This window comes from Chiloscyllium punctatum, chromosome 6 (genome assembly GCF_047496795.1).
Source record: "Chiloscyllium punctatum isolate Juve2018m chromosome 6, sChiPun1.3, whole genome shotgun sequence".
NCBI classification, from domain to species: Eukaryota; Metazoa; Chordata; class Chondrichthyes; order Orectolobiformes; family Hemiscylliidae; genus Chiloscyllium; species Chiloscyllium punctatum.
In genome coordinates, this window is record NC_092744.1 from 65652178 (window position 1) to 65673537 (window position 21360).

The 21360-nt window shown below is 40.5% G+C and overlaps 1 protein-coding gene across 2 annotated transcripts in view; it reads left to right on the forward strand.

Moving 5' to 3' along the window:
- The window catches only part of clstn2a (calsyntenin 2a), a 556740-nt gene that overhangs the window by 387218 nt on the left and 148162 nt on the right, over window positions 1-21360 (forward strand). For both annotated transcript variants that reach the window (XM_072572819.1, XM_072572818.1), the window contains 3 exons: window positions 15583-15778; window positions 18478-18686; window positions 20058-20207. In XM_072572819.1, the coding sequence (XP_072428920.1) occupies window positions 15583-15778; window positions 18478-18686; window positions 20058-20207 (555 nt within the window). The remainder of the gene's footprint in view (window positions 1-15582; window positions 15779-18477; window positions 18687-20057; window positions 20208-21360) is intronic.

Genomic DNA, 21360 nt, shown 5'->3' on the forward strand with positions numbered 1-21360 from the left:
TTACCTTTAGAGAATCCTCGACTAGCACTCCCAGATCCCTTTGTGCTTTGGCTTTATTAAGTTTCTCACCATTTAGAAAGTAGTCCATTCCTATATTCTTTTTGCCAAAGTGCAAGACCTCGCACTTGCTCACGTTAAATTCCATCAGCCATTTCCTGGACCACTCTCCCAACCTGTCTAGATCCTTCTGTAGCCTCCCCACTTCCTCAGTACTACCTGCCTGTCTACCTAACTTTGTATCATCGGCAAACTTCGCTAGAATGCCCCCGGTTCCCTCATCCAAATCATTAATATATAATGCGAACAGCTGTGGCCCCAGCACCGAACCCTGCGGGACACCGCTCGTCACCGGCTGCCATTCTGAAAAAGAACCTTTTATCCCAACTCTCTGCCTTCTGTTAGATAGCCAATCCTCAATCCATCCCAGCAGCTCACCTCGAACACCATGGGCCCTCACCTTGCTCAGCAGTCTCCCGTGTGGCACCTTATCAAAGGCCTTTTGAAAGTCCAGATAGACCACATCCACTGGGTTCCCCTGGTCTAACCTACTTGTTACCTCTTCAAAAAATTCCAACAGGTTTGTCAGGCATGACCTCCCTTTACTAAATCCATGTTGACTTGTTCTAATCAGACTCTGCTCTTCCAAGAATTTAGAAACCTCATCCTTAATGATGGATTCTAGAATTTTACCAACAACCGAGGTTAAGCTGATTGGCCTATAATTTTCCATCTTTTGCCTTGATCCTTTCTTGAACAAGGGGGTTACTACAGCCATCTTCCAATCGTCCGGGACCTTTCCTGACTCCAGTGACTCTTGAAAGATCTCAACCAATGCCTCTGCTATTTCCTCAGCAACCTCTCTCAGAACTCTAGGGTGTATCCCATCGGGGCCAGGAGATTTATCAATTTTAAGACTTTTTAACTTTTCTAGCACTATCTCTTTCGTAATGGCAACCATACTCAACTCAGCCCCGTGACACCCTTTAATTTTTGGGATATTACTCCTGTCTTCCACTGTGAAAACTGACGCAAAGTACTTGTTAAGTTCTCCTGCTATTTCCTTATCTCCCATCACTAGGCTCCCTGCATCAGTTTGAAGTGGCCCAATGTCTACTTTTGCCTGTCGTTTGTTTCTTATGTACTGAAAGAAACTTTTACTATTATTTCAAATATTACTGGCTAGCCTACCTTCATATTTGATCCTCTCATTTCTTATTACACTCTTTGTTATCCTCTGTTTGCTTTTGTATCCTTCCCAATCTTCTGATTTCCCACTGTTCTTAGCCACTTTATAGGATCTCTCTTTTTCTTTAATACATTTCCTGACTTCCTTTGTCAGCCAAGGTTGTCTAATCCCTCCCCGGTTAATCTTTCTTTTCTTGGGAATGAACCTCTGTACAGTGTCCTCAATTATACCTACAAACTCCTGCCATTTTTGCTCTAGTGTCTTCCCGGTTAGCCTCTGCTTCCAGTCTATTTTAGTCAGTTCCTCTCTCATGCCCTCATAATTACCTTTATTCAACTGTAACACCATTACATCAGATTTCGCCTTCTCCCTTTCAAACTCCAGACTGAACTCTACCATATTATGGTCGCTACTTCCTAAGGGTTCCCTTACTTTAAGATCTTTTATAGAGTCTGGTTCATTGCAAAGCACTAGGTCCAGAATAGCCTGCTCTCTTGTGGGCTCCATGACTAGCTGTTCCAAAAAGCCATCCTGTAAGCATTCCATGAATTCCCTTTCTTTAGATCCACTAGCAACATTATTTACCCAGTCCACCTGCATATTGAAGTCACCCATGATCAATGTAACCTTGCCTTTCTGACATGCCTTCTCTATTTCCCGGTACATGTTGCGTCCCTGGTCCTGACCACTGTTAGGAGGTTTGTACACAACTCCAATTATGGTTTTTTTGCCTTTGTGGTTCCTCAATTCCACCCACACAGACTCCACATCATCCGACGCTATGTCATTCAATACCATAGATTTAATTTTGTTCTTAACTAACAAGGCAACTCCACCCCCTCTGCCCACCTCTCTGTCTTTTCGATAAGTCGAAAAACCATGGAGGTTTAACTGCCAGTCCTGACCCCCCTGTAACCAAGTCTCTGTGATGCCTACTACATCATAATCATTCACTATTATCTGTGCCATTAATTCATCGGCTTTGTTATGAATGCTACGAGCATTCAGGTAAAGTGCCTTAATGCTAACTTCCTTATTAGAGATGTTGTAAGTCATATGTCCTAAGTTATCCTTGCTTTTTTCTGCATTCTCAGTCTGCCTCAATTTTAAATCCGCCTGGAAACATGCTATCCTGCTGCTTATCTTTCCATTTACCTCCATACTCCCTGTTGCTTTCACTTTCCCTTCCCTTGGATGAGTAAAGCTTCTTAAAACAACAAGTATATCAAGTAACACAACAAAACTAACATTTGTATTGCCAATATGCTCATCAAGATGATACCGTTTTCTTAAAACACCAACAAGAAACTGTAAATGTATTTACTCAGATGCTTTATTCTTTGACTAAGAAATAATTGTGTATAAATTATTGCTAAATCTAAGCGCTGTAAGTTCATGAAGATGACTCTCAGAGCCACTGATAGGTAATTATTTGTTAATTGTAAACTGACTTTCCCTCCTCCTTTGTACTAATCTATCCTGGAGTCATCTATTAAATATTACTACAGAAGTTATGTTATATTTAATTTAAATGGTAGGATTTATTTAAATATGCTGGCAAATATTGGAAATAGCAATTCTGTAGGCATCTGAAAGAGAACAGGGAGAACAGCTAATATTTTGAGTATAATCCAATTCTTCTGTACATTCCAATTATTCTCCATATCAGTTTTTATATCAAATTTGCAGCTATTGGGTGGTTGTTTCAACCAAACACACGGTTTATGTTGTGTCAATCTGGAATATTTGGATTAAATTATATGAGCGTTTATGTATATATGATGGGCTGTTATTTTTAAGGTTCAATCATGTGATATAATCATGTTGTTATTGACCATTTTGGGGAGGAAACAGCTTAGTCTAAGCTTGATACCTGTAGGGTAAACATCTCCTTAGTAAACCTTTGGCTGTTTAACACTTTGGCCTCCTGTTCCTTCTTGGAACTTAACAGGTTATTTAAGAACAATGGGCTGAATTTTTCCTCTGAAAAAAACACAGTACAAAACTATGTTTTGGCCCTAAACTGATCCTGAGGAAGCCGGTTTGGCATTGGAATTTTAACAAAGCTGTCACCTTAATTGTCATGGAGTCAGGTTCTCTAACTAATTAAGAGGAATAGGCATTCTTTCAAAGCTAGATAGCTAATCAGTGGCCTCCTATTTTGAGAGGTGCAGCAGGCTGTGATGGTAGGAGCTATGGATCAGATCAAACCCTCTTCAAATATATCAAGGAAATAACCTAAACCCCGTTTTTCTTATTTAAAGGCAAAAAGCGAGTGTAAAGTACTGTGTTCCAGATGTAATTCAATTGTTACACTACTCAGCTTTAACCAAAACACACTTGCTTCTTACTTTCCAGTTAAAATACAAATAAAGGAAGAATTAGTCTATTTTTAACTCTATTGGAAAACGTAACAGAATAATAGGTTATTTAACTACTAAACAGCAACTGTACCAATAAAGTAACATCCCATAAACATACCCTTGGCAAAGGCAAATTCAGTGAAACAAATTGTCTCACGTGCGATTCTGGCAGCAGAGTGAGAACTCAAGCTTTTAGCTGTAACAGAGAGAAAGATGTAGCAGCTTAGACAAATACCTTCAAAAAACTCCACCAATTACTGAAAGCTAAACTAAAGCCTTGGTTCTGTGGGAGCTGGACACCATGCATTCATGCTGTTTTTGTTACGCCAACTTAAAAAAAAACACCAAGGCCTCACAAGGTGTTTACCTTATTGGCTTGGAACAGAACACTTGACCTCTCTTGTTAAAAAAAAGGACAAAATACACCTCTTAAAGTCATAGTATTATCACACAGACAAGTAAAATCTTAGGCTCCGTGACACTACAGTTGTACGTACTGCTGTGAAAACAGTAGGTGACAAACTGACATCCCATTTCATGGTATTTCCTGTGCTTCATTATTTTCAGATGAGCCTATAAACTGATGCCTGTCCACTCCACCACCCCTGATGAAGGGCTTTTGCCTGAAACGTTGTTTTTCCTGCTCTTTGGATGCTGCCTGACCTGCTGTGCTTTTCCAGCACCACTCTAATCTTGACTCTAATCTCCAGCATCTGCAGTACCCACGTTCGCCCACTCCACCTCCTACCCCGCCCCCACCCAACATTGAGACAATTGTGAAATATTTCCTGGCAGTTTTTGAATTCTCACAAAGGGTTTCTCTCCATGTCCTGGGCAGCATTTATCTCTCAGTTAATAACATAATAAGCAGTTTATTTTCTCCTTTGCCACTGCTGTTTGTGAAGCTTCGCTCTGTGAAAATAGCCTGACACATTTACTTTATGTGACAGCAATGACTGCATTTCACAAGTCGGTAATTGACTGTGCAGTCCTTTGGGGGGCATGCTGGGACGTGAAGGTGCTATATTAATGCAAGTTTGTTCGCGTGTCAGCCTACTGTGAGAAGAGTAGATTGAATACGCAATTATTTTTCTGCAGCAAGCTGACTCGTAATTACAACATTTGAGTTATTTTCCCAAAACGTGTGACATATTGTCCCAGTTTCCACTTAGGCAATGTTTTAGTGTGACACACCAAATTAATGTTCAAAGCCTGTACAAGTATAAATAAGTCACAATCCTTTAGTCCTAACAAATGAAGAAGTTTGAACAGATTGTCGATCATTTTACACCAATGTCTCATTCTAAGGATCCTACGGAATGGCCCAATAATACTAACTCATGTTTGTTACTTTGCTACCAGATTGCTTCAGTGCTTTTCAGCAATTGAGAATACACAATGAATCAACTGTAGACTCGATGTCAATTCAGTAATGTTTGTTCCTAAACTCAGCTGCTGTCAGTTCTCTTGTTTCAAGTGACTCTCAGTGATGGGATCACTTTAAAGTTTGACGTAAGGTGCTAATCTGTGTTGTTTGTGCTTCAGCATGAAGTCATTATTTCCCACTCATCAAAATAGTCACCTTCCTGTGATAGCAAAAAAACACTCAGGAATTTTAAGGCAGCTTGACATTTTACTGTGCTGAGGTAGCATTCGTGACTGTGAGATTGCTCTTTTTAGTAGAAGCAGAGGAATGCTTGCTTTACTTTGAGAGATGACAGTTCACTGCAGAAAGCACATAAAGAATCTTATGTTTCAAAGCTGATCGTACCCATCGTATTATGTGTATTTTCCAATAGGGTTTACTGAACACTGGTGAAGAGCTGAAGCCTTTGTTGATTGAGTCCTCTATGTTTGTCTTTATCCACTCCATTTACCTTCCTTCCCTGTCTTTTCCTAACCCAGAATGCCCAAAGCAAACTGATTCTTCCACTGATGTGCTGACTGAGACTAGCTAACTCAGCATTCTGGGGGCTACCTTTGTATAACTCATGATGGTGACTTGATTATGAGTTGCTGAGTGTTGGAAGATATTGATCCGTAATGTGCAGTTGGTCCAGAATTATTTGAGGTTACCTGCTGGAGTCATGGATTGGACCAATTATTTAGAAAGGCATTTTGTTGATCTACAGTTAACTAGTAGAGATTTTTTTTTTCTCTTTCAAACTCAATCCTTGGTTGAGGTCTAGTGCTTTGTACACACAGTGTATGGTGAGTTTCTTCAGGGGCCAACTGACTCCCAATACTGATCAACAAGAAAACTCCAGAACAGGTTGTAATCAGCCACTTCAGAGCTGACTGATGAGCTTGCTGGTGTATCACAGGCTTTTCAACAGCGGCCCTGTCCTACCAGAAGCTCTGGGTCCTAGAGATTTTTTCTCTAGAGATTTTTTCTGCAGGCAATGAGAAGTGATTTTTCTTTTGGGGCCTTGATGGGAGAGGGAGATTAAGGATATGAATTCAAAGGCTAGGGTATGTGCCCCATCCCTGTCCTCACTTCCTCCTCAGTCCACCCAGTAGGCAGCTTACTCTAATTTTCTACACAGGAAACCAACCACTTTTCTTGCCACTGGAAAAGCAGATCATTGAGCCAATTATTGAGGTCTTTAAGTAGGTGTTAATTGATCACTTTAGGGCCGTCGTAAGACTGTGAGACCAGAAGACCTAGGAGCAGAACTTAGGCCATTCAGCCCACAGAGTCTGTTGTGCCATTCAATCATGGCTGATAAATTTCTCAACCCATTCTCCTGCTTTCTCCCTATAACACTTAATTCTCTTGATACTCAAGAACCTATCTATCTCTTACTTAAATCTACTCAATAACCTGGCCTCCACAGCCTTCTTCTGTGTCAATGATTTCCGTAGATTCAGTGGTTGAAGAAGTTTCTCCTTATCTCTGTTCAAAAAGGTCTTCCCTTTACTCTAAGGCTGTACCCTCAGGTCCTAGTTTCTCCTGCCAATGGAAACCTCTTCCCAACTTCTACTCTGTCTAGGCCATTCAGTATTCTATATATTTCAAATAGATCCCCCTCATCCTTCTAAACTCCATGGAGTAGAGACCCAGAGTCCTCAAATGTTCCTCAAATGTTAAGCTTTTCATTCCTGCGACCATTCTCGTGAACCTCCTCTGGACACACTCCAGGACCAGTACGTTCTTCCTGAGCTATGGGGCTCAAAGCAGCGCAAAGGATCAGTTCAAAAGATCGTCTATCAATCTTTTTGGCTAGCATTAATTGTGGAGGTGGCGAGAGTAGGCTCAGAACTTCTCTGGTATCAACTGTCCCAATCTATTGCTCTCTTTGGACGGCACAGTGGTTCAGTGGTTAGCACTACTGCCTCACAGCACCAGGATCCCAGGTTCAGTTCTAGCCTTGGGCGACTGTCCCTGTGTCTGTGCGGGTTTACTCCGAGTGCTCCGGTTTCCTCCCACAGTCCAAAGATGTGTAGGTCAGATGAAACGGCCATGCGAAATTGCCCATAGGTTACGTGCGTTAATCAGAGGGAAAAGGGTTACTCTTCGGAGGGTCGGTGTGGACTTGTTGGGCCGAAGGGCCTGTTTCCATACTGTAGGTAATGTAATCTAATCTTGTCACCCTAAATGCCACCACCAGGAGGGGATAGTCATACCAATTGTTAATTTGCTACATTTGGACTGAATGTTTAAATGCAAATGGTGGATGGTGTTGGGTGATTTTAACCTGATTTACCAAGTGGGAAACACTCAGGATTGGGAGTTTGACGGCAACGGAGAATAAAACCAAATGGGTCACAAAAACAGCATTGCACCCAAACTCATCAGATTTCTGTTTAGATGGTTTAAAACTGAAGTTCTGGTCCACCAGAAAACTAAACCAATCACGCTGCAAAGAATACTGGAGCTCTCTCCAGAGGGACTTCACTTGGTTGACAGTTATTGAAATATGATTGTTTTACTGCCGTGAATTTAATATCTTAATGAGCCAAACTGTAGACTTCCTCAGACTCTGAGTTCATAAAGAAGAAAATGACAAAATGTTTAAAATGACAAAATGTTCAAAATGTCGAGGTGTAAACATTTCTGGGACAACATTTACCTATAAACTGGGGATGATTTTGTCATGTTTTGAACACTGAATAGGCTTGTTAGCTTAGTTCCTCATTTGTTTTTCAGTTTAACTTTCTATCCCCATTCCTTCCACCCCTGTCTTGAATGCAATGATTCATGAGCAAGAGTGAAGTTGTGTTGGTGCAGATGGCAGTAACAGCCCCTGTTACCTTGCAAAATTTGACCATTTTTCATCTGTGCTCAGTATTGACAGGAACTCGAGCAATGGGAGGTGTCACGTTGAAATCAAATCCATCCATGCATAGTTTCTGCAGTCGGGTCACTGGCTAACAATTGCCATTGGGAAACCTGAGGTTGTTTCACCTAAACAGATTGATTGAAGCTGGCCTAAAATCTGCTGTGAATGTAGCTGCTAATCCATCAAGTCAGCAACTCTCACGTTGTTTTAACCATTGTCTAGAAAGTTTAAACTCAATTCTTAAAAAATGGTCTTGCTTTCCATATGTGGCAGTACATTCCTTTTTCAGGTGTGCTTCATAATGGGAGTTATCCAGAAATGTAAACTTCTTGAATGATTAATCATTGTTCAGCTTTTTAAAAAATCCCTTGAACATTATTCCCCACTTCTCACACTGTTCATTTTAATTAAAAGTGAAGGAAAAAAGAGAATTTAAATAGTTTGCTAGTTGCTTAACTACTGCAGGGAAGTGTTGTTGTGAACAAAAACAGAAGTTGCTGGAAAAGCTCAGCAGGTCTGAGGAAGGGTCACGGGACCCGAAACACCAACTCTGATTTCTCTCCACAGGTGCTGCTAGACCTGCTGAGCTTTTCCAGCAATTTCTGCTTTAGTTTCTGATTTAGCAGCCGCAGTTGTTCAGGTTTTTATTTAGCTTTGCTGTAAACTTTCCTTCAGATGGTAAGAGCTAAACCCTTTCTAGATTTGACAGTGACTTAGTGGATGTTTAAGGTTCTGAGCAGAGATCTGAAGAAGATTATTCAATTTCCAAGCCAACACTCTCCTCAACAAACTTAACCAAAGAAAAGAGTTGGTCATTCATTCATTAAGCAATCACGGAATGCAACTGTTTGCTATGTTTGGCTCAATAAAAGCATTTAATCCACTTGATAAATTTGTGATGTGACAACTCCTTGGAGCCTTTTTCAGAGTAATGTGAAGTTGTATATAAATCCATCTCTGTATAAGATTTCAATGAAAGGAAAATGTGACTCCATATATATATTTATATATATTGAGTAAAATATGGATCTTTCATTTATCAGCTTCTAATAAACAGTCACAGATGCTGGCTTCTAATTGACAGCCTTGGGAATTTAGCTGGCTGCACTGACGATGCGTTTCATTTAGTTTGAGAATGCTCTGATTATTATAAGTTAATGAGACTTCCAACTGTCTGATCCCTTTGCAATCAGATGGTGTAATGTGTTTCAAAGTGACTATCTTTAAAAATAAATTAAGGGAAGATGCATGACATTGAATTCGGAAAACTAAAATAAGTAAAGCAAATAACAAAATACGCTCTGGGGGCTTTGACACCCATTTCTGTCGTCTGCAACTCCTTGGATACAGAGTTGCTATGGCATAAAATGTAAGCAGTGAATTGAAGTGAGCATGATTATAATTCAGAGGTGCTGAAAGAGAAGAGTATATTCATTATTGAAAATAACATTATTCCTGGGGAATTTAAATTGATGGATTCAAACATATCATGGTAGCAATCTTGTTTAAGGGATTTACTCTTTTATTTGTTCTGATTTTTTCAGCACTCTTTCTATGTTCCACCCAGACTTATATGAAAAAATTGGAGAATGTATAAATTGCTGCCTGTGAACCTAATTCATTGTCCATTTGTTGCCATTTTGGCTAGATTAAAATGGAATGGCAGGCATTTGGAGCAGTTAAACTGGATGTCATGGTAGAAACAGTGTATCTGTCGCTTGTCTTGTCTCCATTATGTTTTGATCAGTGGTAGAGGATGTGTTGGATGGTCAACTTGTCCATGGCTCCTGCTTTAAGGATAATCTCCCACCACAGCTGTGATGCAACACAATGAGGAAGGCCAGAATTAAGCGTCCAACCCGCTAGGTGGGCAGCTGGATGGGGCAGGGAGGCTCTCTCTTCATGGGTCCCATATGCCCATCAGAAGTTCCTTGCACCACCGCCCATCCCACCCCACCTCTTTCTATTCCCACTCTACATCTCCCTTCCCTCCTTGCCCTGACCACCCAAGCCCTCATCACCTCTTTGCTGAGCCCTAGCTCTGAACCTACTTGTATCTGGGCATCTGGGCTCCTTCTTTTCAGAAGGCTGCCTGCGTTTTCAGCATTGGCTATTTGTCCCAATAGTGCCACAAGAAAGTTACTTGCCGTTCGATTTCCTGGCAGTGCTCAGTGCCAGGACTTATCCGAAACATTGGTAAAGGCCTGACTCAGGCTGATTAGTGAACCAGCAGCTGGCAAGTTTGGGCTAACCTCAGCCTTTATACTAGGAGCATACAGGGTCTTGACCCCCGACATAAAACTAACTCTAATACACTAAGAACATAAGAACATAAGAATTAAGAGTAGGTCACTCAGTCCCTCAGGCTGTGTGAGAAAACAATTGCCCACCTGTGAGTTTACATCAACAGCAAGAAGATGGACTTGGCATCCCATCACAAAGACGGGTAAGCTCTTGAAGTTGAAGGTCTGATGGGAAGCCATTCAGCAGATTGCCCTGGGAGCAGAGTGAGAGCAGTGCTCCCCAAAATGGAGGCATCCCTTTCTTTATGTTTCAAATAAATAAAAAGGCCTTTGTAGTTTCTAAGTTTTCCAGTTCCACTGCTATCTCTAGCTTCAGACAGCTCAGTTGTCCCCTGCTGCTTGTAGAGATTTGAAGGCAGACTAGAAAATCCCACTTGATCGCCATGAAAAGGCCTTCAGTTACTTAAGTTGTCTACCTACTGCTTAACAGCAAGAAGCCCTGCCATCCTTCCTTTGAGAAAGTGACCATGGTAGAGTTGGGTTGAAGTGGAGGAACCAGCGCGCTGATCAGTAGTACCACATTTTGGTGCCTGCCTGTGATGGGGACTCAAATTCCTGTACGTAAAATCAAGGGTTTGAATAACTGTATAGTTGCTTAGTCCTTGCCTTTGGTTTACACTGTTCATTAAACTTCTTGACAATTTTATTTATATCAATCATTGTGATCTTAAAGTGTGAAATAGTTTATGGAGTTCTTAAGGCTATAACATAAATAGATCAATCAGCCCAATGGGTTTATCCCTCCCACTAAGTCATCTGAAAATGTATTAAGCTGCAAATTCAATTTAATTAATGTTTTGATGAAATGTTCTTCAGTTTCTCCCATCTGAACATTGTTACCAATATTGCTAACCTGCCAGACATTCACGATCCGCACAATTAAAATTACTTACAACTCATGAAAAAAAGTTTGAATGGGATGAAATTCAACTTCAGAGAAGCAAAATTGTGTGGTACATCCTACCCAATTTTTTTTCAAATTGTCTAATCTCATGTGAAATCACCTGTTTTCTGCCCTGTTAAATTTGAAATTCACTCCTAATTCTTTTATAAATGCTTATTTTTCCAGTGGGAGGTATTAGTTTTGTATTGCAAGCTGTGGTTGTTAGCAATCAAACATATGTTTTTTTTATCATTTGATCTCTCTATACGATTGTGGGAAGATATTTTGGTGCATTGGGTGTTGTCCCTGCCTCTAATCCATAAGCTCCAAGTTCAAGTTGAACCTTGTGCTAAAGAAGATGAACGGGATGACGATCAACTTGCAATTGCTCCTAACGCATGCCCGGAGCAGCTGGGAAGATCAGGAGAGATTCCTGGTCAACTTTATGAGGGAAGGAATGTTAGAACTTCTGTCTTCACTCCTCATAGCTCCAGAGTATAACACACATGTACAAATGCATTTTGCCAGACTGACTTGGAGAATCTTATAGCGATTAATGATGTGGATTATGACAAGATTTGTGGCAGAATTGAACTATCTTGATGTCAAGAGCATCTTGTGCCATCATTTATGATTTTGTCGAGAAAAGTTTCTCCTAGGCTGTGCTGAGTTGCACTTAATGGGGAACCAACTTGGCTCATTAATTTTCAGTTTCTTATCCTACTTAATATGCTGTATGTCGAGAAATATGGAATGGAAATCAAAATGGTTCCTTTGCAACTTCAGCTTACCGCTTGCTCCATGTTGTTAAGCACTAAACAGCATCTCAGAATGACCCACCTGCACCAGCTGCTAACACCCTACATCCATGGATATTGCCATCCAATATTTGCCAAGTCTTCCTGGTCACCAGGGCATCTTTCCAGTGTAGTTGCAAGAAGCATAGACATGCAGAGCCCACTGGCAATGGGTATTGAAAGGCTGCTGCAAGTACACTTTGCCCACAGGCAGGCACCCAGCTCACAGATTGGATCAGGTTCCATTTCATGAGTCCTCGCTTGCTCTCTTAGCTCACACTCACTTAACACCAACCTGCATGCTCGCAGCATCTATGTCTTGCTTTGCCAGACCTGCCAAGCCAGTTAGCACCTTGACTCTTTAACCAGAGCCAAAGTCTATTGACAGTATAGGATCAATGAGCTCCTTAGCACAGACATACAGACAGCCCGCTTGTCGTGCTTATCAGGAGGGACCAACACACAGTGGTGCACAACAAGCAGGCTCTAGGACAGGACAATAAATCAGGGCATAATAGCTAGGAGTGTAGGAGGCCTCTGTGCTTGGGTTGGGTGTAGGACAACTGTGTGCAGGCTGCGGGCAGACTGGAGCCAGTAACCCTTCCAGGAGCAGCACTGGAGCCTTTGATTTCTCTCTCTGGCCCTACACACAAAGAGAAGCGTTTAGGTTCTAGCTATTCACAACCTTGTCAGTAGTTTGGATGTGAGACCAGTTGTAATATTTCCAAGTTTGCAGATGATACAATACTTGGTGGAAATAATAGTTATGGAATGGATGTGAAGAGACTTCAAGGGTAAATTAGGAGAAAGTGAGGATTGCAGATGCTGGAGAGTCAGATTCGAAAAGTGTGGTGCTGGAAAGGCACAGCAGGTAAGACAGCATCTGAGCAGTAGGAGAGTCGATGTTTTGGGCATAAGCCCTTCATCAGGAATGTGGAGGGACGAAAGGGGGCTGAGACATAAAAACAGGGTGGGGGTAGGTCTGGAGGGAAGGTAGCTTGGAAGGCAATAGGTAGAGACAGGTGGGGGGTGATGGTGATGGGTAGGAGCGGTGAGTAGACAGGATAATTGGGAAGGGAGATTGACAGGTAGGACAATTCAAGAGGGCGGTGCCAAGTTGTACGGTTGGATCTGGGATGAGGTGGAGACGGGGAGATGAGGAAACTGGTGAAATCGACGTTGATTCCGTGTGGTTGGAGGGTCCCAAGTCAGAAGGAGGTGTTCTTCATCAAGGTGTCGGGTGGTAAGGGTTTGGTGGTGGAGGAGGCCCAGGACTTGCATTTCCTTGGGGGAGTAGGAGGGGGAGTTGAAGTGGTCAGTCACAGTGCAATGGGGTTGGTTGGGTCTCCCCAGTGTAGAGGAGACCACATCGAGAGCAATGGACTCAGTAGATGAGGTGTTTGGATGTGCAGGAAAATCTCTGCCAGATGTGGAAGGATCCTCTGGGGCCCTGAATGGAGGTGAGGGGGGGAGGTATGGATGCAGGATTTACACCTGTTGTGGTGGCAGGGGAAGGTGTGGGGAGTGGAGGGTGGGTTGGTGGGGGGGCATAGACCTAATGAGGGAGTCACAGAGGGAATGGTCTCTGCGAAATGCTGATAAGGGTGGGGAGGGAAAAATATCTCTGGTGGTGGGTCTGACTGTTAGGGCGGAAATGGTGGAGGATGATGCATTGTATCCAGAGAATGGTGGGATGGAAGGTGAGGACCAGGGGGTTGCATCTTTGTTGTGATTGGAGGGGTGGGGTTCAAGTGTGGAGGTGCAGAAAGTGGAGGAGATGCACTGGAGGGCATTGTTGACCAAGTGCGAGGGGAAAATGCATCATCCTCTGCCATTTCCACCACCTACAGTCAGAGCCCACTACTAAATATTTTCCTCCCTACCCCTATCTGCGTTCCGCCGAGACCATTCCCACAGCAACTCCCTCCTTAGGTCCACGCCCCCCACCAACCCTCATGTCCACTCCTGGCATCTTCCTTTGCCACCCCAAGAGTTGTAAAACTTGCGCACCCTTCCCCCCCCCCCCCCCCCCCCCCCCACCTCCATCCAAGGCCCCAATGGATCCTTCCACATCTGGCAGAGATTTTCCTGCACATCCAAACATCTCATCTACTGTATCCGTTGCTCTCAATGTGGTCCCCTCTACATTGGGGAGACAGGATGCCAATTCATTAAGCATTTCAGAGAAGACCTCTGGGACACACACATCAACATCTCCACCGCCCTGTGGCTGACTAATTCAACTCTGCCCCCCCCCCCCCCCCCCCCCCTCCTCCAAGCCACCAAGGGCATGCAAGTCCTAGGCCTCTTCCACTGTCAAATCCTAACCACCTGACGCCTGGAGGAAGAGCGCATCATCATCCGACTTGGGACCCTCCAACTAGACGGCAGCAATGTCAATTTCACCAGTTTCCTGCCAAAAATATGCAATGAAGAAATATCATAAACATCCAAAAATATTCTCAATAGAGATCAGAGGCAGGTCTGGCATGTCTTGTAAGAGTCAGCGTGTTCAGTAATTATGAGACATAAACCTCGAAATTATACTGTGATATGTTGTGTCAGTTAACTCCATGCTTAACTTTCAAACTTTAGTGAAGGAGATGTATTCAAAAGCTTCACACTGAATGATGGTTAACATTCAACTAAATATGCACAAAAGCTACATTTACCAAAATGATATGTGAATCAATTTTTTTTTAAATTATCTAAATTAGAGCCAATGCTGTCAAATCTTGGATGATCAACTTTTTTTTATTGGCCCACTGTGATCTTGAGGAAATATGTTAGAAAATTTGTTCAAATGGTAGTACTGAGTGGGATGTTACAGGTTGGATCAATACTGTTTCTGATTGATATCATTAACACAAATTCAGAAATTTGATGCAAATTTCTCAGCTGACAGCAAGTAAGTAGGGGGAAGCAAATTGGAAGAAGCAGATGAGATGGAATGTCATGTGCAAAATTTCATTAAGAAAATAAATGTTTGTGACAGAACAGATTTGGTGCCGACTATCCAATCAACAGGGAGTAGCAAAATTCAGCACCAAAATAATATTGAACCTCACCTAAAATGAGAAATCCAGCTCAAAGCAGAAAGTACTCAGTATAAAATGCCTTAGTTAGACTGCAACTTGAATATCTTTTATAGTCTGGTTACAAAGAAAAAGAAAACAAAAATAATCCAATAAAGAGGCACAAGATTGATCTTTATGTCACTGTCTAATGAGTGAAAATACAGGGCTGGAAAATCTTTGGTATCTCTATATATTTGACATAACCTTTCAGATGTTTTGCTATCTTAAAGGTAAAGCCAGAAAATTATCTCAAACTAAATAGTCAGAATTGAACAAGGCAGATCAAACTAGTTTTGACTTGAAGTTCAACTTACTGCAAAGAGTAATTATACTTAAAATGGATTCAGTTATAGAAATAAGGGAATAATTAACAAAAACATGTGATTAGAGATGTTGCAATAAGATGGTAATTGATCAAGTAAGATGGTAATAGTCTTTCTCAATTGTAAAAATGTTCTGACTTTATGAATTGGCAGTTTCTACTTATGATTAACTCATCTGGCAGTAGAAAATGGTCAAATTCTCAATTATTTTTGTTTTTTTGAAAACAAACAATTGCAATATGAGAAATAAACTTTGGCATAATGACAGTTCAAGCTAAGTGTTTTCACTTCTGCCAAGATCATTCAAATTTGAGAGTGCCTATAGTATTCATTCTACATAGTTCACACAAACTTTTTTCTATTTCAGGTGAGATTTGTGCTTTTAAGATCCACGGACAGGATGTGCCTTTTGAAGCTGTGGTGTTAAACAGAACATCTGGCCAAGGTCTGATACTTGCAAAAAGTCCAATTGACTGTGAACTTCAGAAAGAGTACACATTCATCATTCAGGCATATGACTGTGGAGCCAGACCTAGTGGAACTTACTGGAAAAAATCACACAAGTGGGTAGCTTGACCCTAACATAGTTAGAATCAATTTGTTACTTGTATGATTCATTGGTGAGAAGATTGATTGTGTATAACTATAGGAAATGGACTGGATTTGAATTAGCCAGATTTTAAGCTGACCTATTCTATTGATTTATTGTACAGTGCATGAATGCCAAATATTTTTGATTTCAAAAGACATTCTGGAAACTTAATGGGTGAAAGCCATTTGGATATAATTATGCTAATTGATTGATGATTAATGAACAGCACACTTTACACCCATGTATATAGAACTTGTCATTATTTTACAACTATATACACACCTTGAATAGTGTGTATATAGTTGTAAACTAATGTACCTAGACACAGTTCAGATGCCGCACATGTTGTACAGTTATTAAAGGTTTGAACTTCAAAGTATTGAGTAACATAAAGTCATTCAGAATCTAAATTTATATTTTTAATAGCAATACACAGGATAAATGGCACAGAAACACACCATGTGGCCCAGGCAGTAAATGCCATTGTTTGCTGTCCACTGAAAGCATTTCCCATGTAAATCTGGCATAACTATCTATACCCTTTGCTTCATTTGTGTGTCTAGTTTGTGGTTAAGGATACCTATACTATTAGCTTCAACCATTCTCTGTGATAGTAAGTTTCATGTTCTTATCACATTTTGGTGACAGTGTTACTTTTGAATTTCCTATTGGATCTCTTGCTGGCTATCTTCTATTGATGGCTTCTTGTTATGCATTTACCACCAAAAGGAACATTCTGTTTCTTTGTGCTCACCACCAAAACCTTTTAGAATTTTAAAGACCTCTCAAGTCACCCTAAACCACATGTTTCCAAGAGGGGAGAGATCCAGCCTGTAATTCTGCTCCTGATAAGTACACCCACCTGTAGAATTGCAGAAGTATTATGTTGCAGAAGGAGACCGTTTGGCTCATTTTGCCTGCACCTAGCTCATGAAATGAGCATCATTGCCTCATGCCAATTTCCTGCTTTTTCACCATGTTCTAGCACATTATATTTATCCACATAATCTTTCAATGCTGTCTTCAATGCCTGCATTGAACCTACCTCCACCACACTTCCAAGCAGTGCATTCTAAACCCTAATTACTCACAGAGTGAAAATGTTTTTCCTCACTTAACCCTTGCTTCTTTTGCAAATCATTTTATATCTACACCCTGTTGTTCTCGTTCTTTTTATGACCAGGAACAGTTTCTCCCCATTCACTCTATCCAGCCCACTCGTGATTTTGAAATTCTGATTTATTTCTGCTATAGATGGTGGCACGGTGGCTCAGTGGTTAGCACTGCTGCCTCACAGCGCCAGGGACCCAGGTTCAATTCCCGCCTCAGGCAACTGTCTGTATGGAGTTTGCACATTCTCCCCATGTCTGCTTGGGTTTCCTTTGGGTACTCCAGTTTCCTCCCACAGTCCAAAGATGTGCAGGTCAGGTAAATTGGCCATGTTGAATTGCCCGTAGAGTTACGTGCATTAGTCAGGGGTAAATGTCGGGGAATGTATCTGGGTGAGTTGCTCTTCGGAGGGTCGGTGTGGACTTGTTAGGCTGAAGGGCCTGTTTCCACACTGTAGGGAATCTAATCTAATCATAAGCCTTGCAAGTGTTCTGTGCACCCTTTTCAGTGTCCCATCCATTTTATGGTATGGTGACCTGACCCATACACAGTAGTCTCAGTAAATGCATAGTTAATAACCAGGAATGCTGAGTGAAAAGTAGTTTCCTATTAAGGACTGCCCATATAGAAAACACTCACTTCTTTGTAATAAAAATCAAAGAAGTTCTAATGCATTTCAATACTGATTAAAATAGTGGTATCAACGTTTTGGAGAAACTATTGGACAAATACTGTGTACAAATTAATCTAAAGTGCATATTTGAAGCATAAGTGCCACTGGTTTCATGGTGACCTCTCCATTGATATCCAGCAGCCTGCCTCACGATAGATGCTAGTTTACCTGCTGAGTATTTCTGGTGTTTTTCCTGTTTTTTCCATGCCTCGTTGTATAAATCTCAGTTTAGCATCTGTCAGGATCTACAGAACATGAAAGGGTTTTAAAATAAATAGTTCTTTGTGATTTTTCTTTTCACTTGTATTAAAAAAAAGGTAATCGTAATTGTGCATGCCATCACTAATTTTGTTGCTGATTTGGAATAAGAAATCAAAAATTCGCTTAACCGTCATTTGCCAAGATTCTCCATTTTATTTCAAATATCTGCTGACTTAACTGATATTGAAGATGTGACCAGAAATGGAATACGCAACACAGTTTTTCTATACAGCACTGGCCAATTCTGTAGGGAAAAATGTAACCTCAACTTGCTTTCTCCACTTGTGAGTTTTCTTTAAGGTCATAATTATGAATAGTCTCTCTGAGTAAAGGGGATGCATTTGTCTGTATTACAATTAAAAATAAGTAGTTCCTGCCTATAGCATTATCTGTCTTTTTAAGTTGCTTTATTATATTCAACTTTATTTCATTTCTCGGCAACATCTTGAGTAATTGTGTGGAACCAAATCTTTCATGGAAAATAAGAATTCTTTCAGAAGCATTACCATTGACGTTATGATTTATGTGTATAAATTTTTGTCCATTTCTTGTTCTATAAAAATAGATGTGAACTTGTATAAGAGATTAGTAATTGGAAAACTAAAAGTGTTGTGATCTGTTTGCAGGGCAGTAGTGCACATTCAGGTGAATGATGTCAATGAATACACACCAACATTTAAAGAGACAATATACAAAGGTGTGATCACAGAAGGGAAACTGTATGACAACATATTGCAGGTGGAAGCTGTGGATGAGGACTGCTCTCCACAATATAGTCAGATTTGCAATTATGAAATTGTCACACCTGATGTCCCATATGCTATTGATAGGAATGGTAAGTTCCAATTAAATAAAATGTGCTGTATTTCTTTGTTATAAGTGGAACTACTGTCCCCTTGTTTTGTAAATGTTTCAGATTATCTTCCTCTCCTTAACGTTTTAAAGGTATTTTCCTTGCTGCTGCGTATCTTGATTGAATGGATGACCAAGAGAAACCTCATAGTAGGATGAGCAAAGGGCAACATACAAGATACCCTGACTGATTCAACAGAGTGGCAGCATTTTTGCCCCTTCCCTGTGCTAGGAACAATGTGAACTCAGCACTATGAAGATGAGAAACCTGTTCCTGCACCTTTCCACATGAATTTGCTACCTTCCGGAATTAGCCTTTATTTTCAACAATTTCATTGGTACCCTGGTGCAATTCCAAAACTTTTAAAAATTTTATTTCTTAAAATTTTGAAGCTTGTAATGTGAATAAAAATTCCAATGAGAGATTTGTTGAAGTTTCAAAACTCAAAGTGTATCTTGAGTAAGAATATGATCATGAGGGGTATTGATACGGTTAATGGTAGGTGTCTTTTTCCTAGAGTGGGGGACTAAGGGGCACATGTTTAAACTGAGAGGAGAGAGATTTTAAAAAGACACAAATGGCAATTTTTTACACAGGTATTGATTCACCAAAGGAGTGAAAGAAGTGGTGGATGTGAGCACAATTACCTTTAAAAGACATTGGATAAATGTATATGAAAAGGAAAGGTTTGGAGCGATATGGGCCAGGAGCAGGCAGATGGGACGATTTTAAGTTGGGATTAGTTTATCATGGGCTGGTTGGGCTGAATGGACTGGTTCATTGCTGTATAATTCCATGAAGGAACTTGTCATCACATGTAATGTGATGCAAAATTAGGTGAAGATGTAGGTGTTTGTATATGGAAGAAAATGGAATGAAAAACCTGTGAAAACAGTGGTAAACAGAAGAGAACATCTTCAGAGCCTAAGCAAGAATCACTGTGAACACATGGACCAATTCCACTTAATAAGCATGGAATATCACCAGCAATTTCCTCATGAATTAATTTGTGTCGCATGTCGATTTTCGCACTGTTGGCTGTGTATGATCAAATGTGATGTAGCAAACAAAGTGAGACAGAGAGGAGATGTTTGAAATGATACTGCAGTTGGAACTAGTCTATGACCAACAATTTACTTCTTGGAACAAATATATCCAAAGGAACCCTTCTGTATTTAAGTAAAATTCGTTTTCAACAACAACATTTAAGTTTGAAAAATTATTACAGTAACAATATATATCTTTTGCTCGTGCATTTGGGTATTGCTGGGAAGCCAGCATTTTTGCCATCCTCTTTCCCTTGAGACATTTTACTGTTGTTGTAAAAGCAATAACTCCATGCTTTTTTGTCAGGCAACATTAGGAACACTGAGAAGTTGAGCTATGATGAACAGCACCAATACAAGTTTATGGTTACAGCATATGATTGTGGTCAAAAGAAAGCGGCAGAAAATGTATTGGTTCACATTGAAATTAAGCCAGTTTGCAAGCCAGGTTGGCAAGGTAAGAATGCTTAACATATTTACTGCATTGTTAACACTGCTTCCAAATGCTGCAAAAAAATCACAGTGGAACTAAAAATATTATACTTCTCTTATATCAAAGTGATTAAGTTGGCAGATTCAATTTTTAGTGTGTATAAATTATTCAGCATTGAAATTCATGGTTGTTCAGTTATAAACTGACCACCGTGTATTAACAATAAAGCCTAAGTGTGACCAAATCATTGCCATTGAATTTTATCTTCACTTGCTTCTTAACACTTACTTCCCTTCAAACTCTCACTTATGGAGGCAATTGGCAGATCACATGACTAAGCATGATAGATTCCCTCTTTGAATTGATTATTTATTATCTCTTCCCTTGATACATCATAAGAAATGTGACAATCATAATCAGGTAAAACTTGACAGAAAGCAATACATAATCAGATGATGAAGAGCTTGGTCAAAGAAGTAAAGTTTAAGGAATATTGTATAAGACGAAAGAGGAAGAGAAAGGTGGACAGGTTTAGATTTTAGATTTAGATTACTTTAGATTTAGATTACTTACAGTGTGGAAACAGGTCCTTCGGCCCAACAAGTTCACACCGACCCTCCAAGGAGCAACCCACCCAGACCCATTCTTCACTTAACACTACGGGCAATTTAGCATGGCCAATTCACCTAACCTTATGCAGGAAACTCCAGTGTTAGAGCCATGACAGCTAAAGGAGCAGTTAAAATGGCAATGTTGAAGAAGCCAGAATTAGAGGAACATAGCGATCTGCCGGTGATGGAGAGAGCATTTAAAAACTAGAGATGATTACAGAGATGGGGAGATACGTGGCCATAGAAAGATTTAAAGTAAAGTTGATAATTTTAAAGTAAAGATGTTATTTAACTAAGAGTCAGTATAGATCATTGAACACAGGGAAGATGGTAAGTGGTACTTGTTGAGCATTCAGGCACAATAGCAGAGTTTTGAATGACTTCAATTTTGTGCAAGGGCGTACTCAAGAGGCTGGCAAAGAGTGGAATTTCAATGGTCATTTCTAGATGTATGCATCTATATATAGAGTAGTGGATGAGGGTTTCAACGATAAATAAGCTGAGACAGGAGCCGAGTTAGTGATGGTATGGAATGAAAATAAGCGACCTTTGTTATGGTGTGAAAT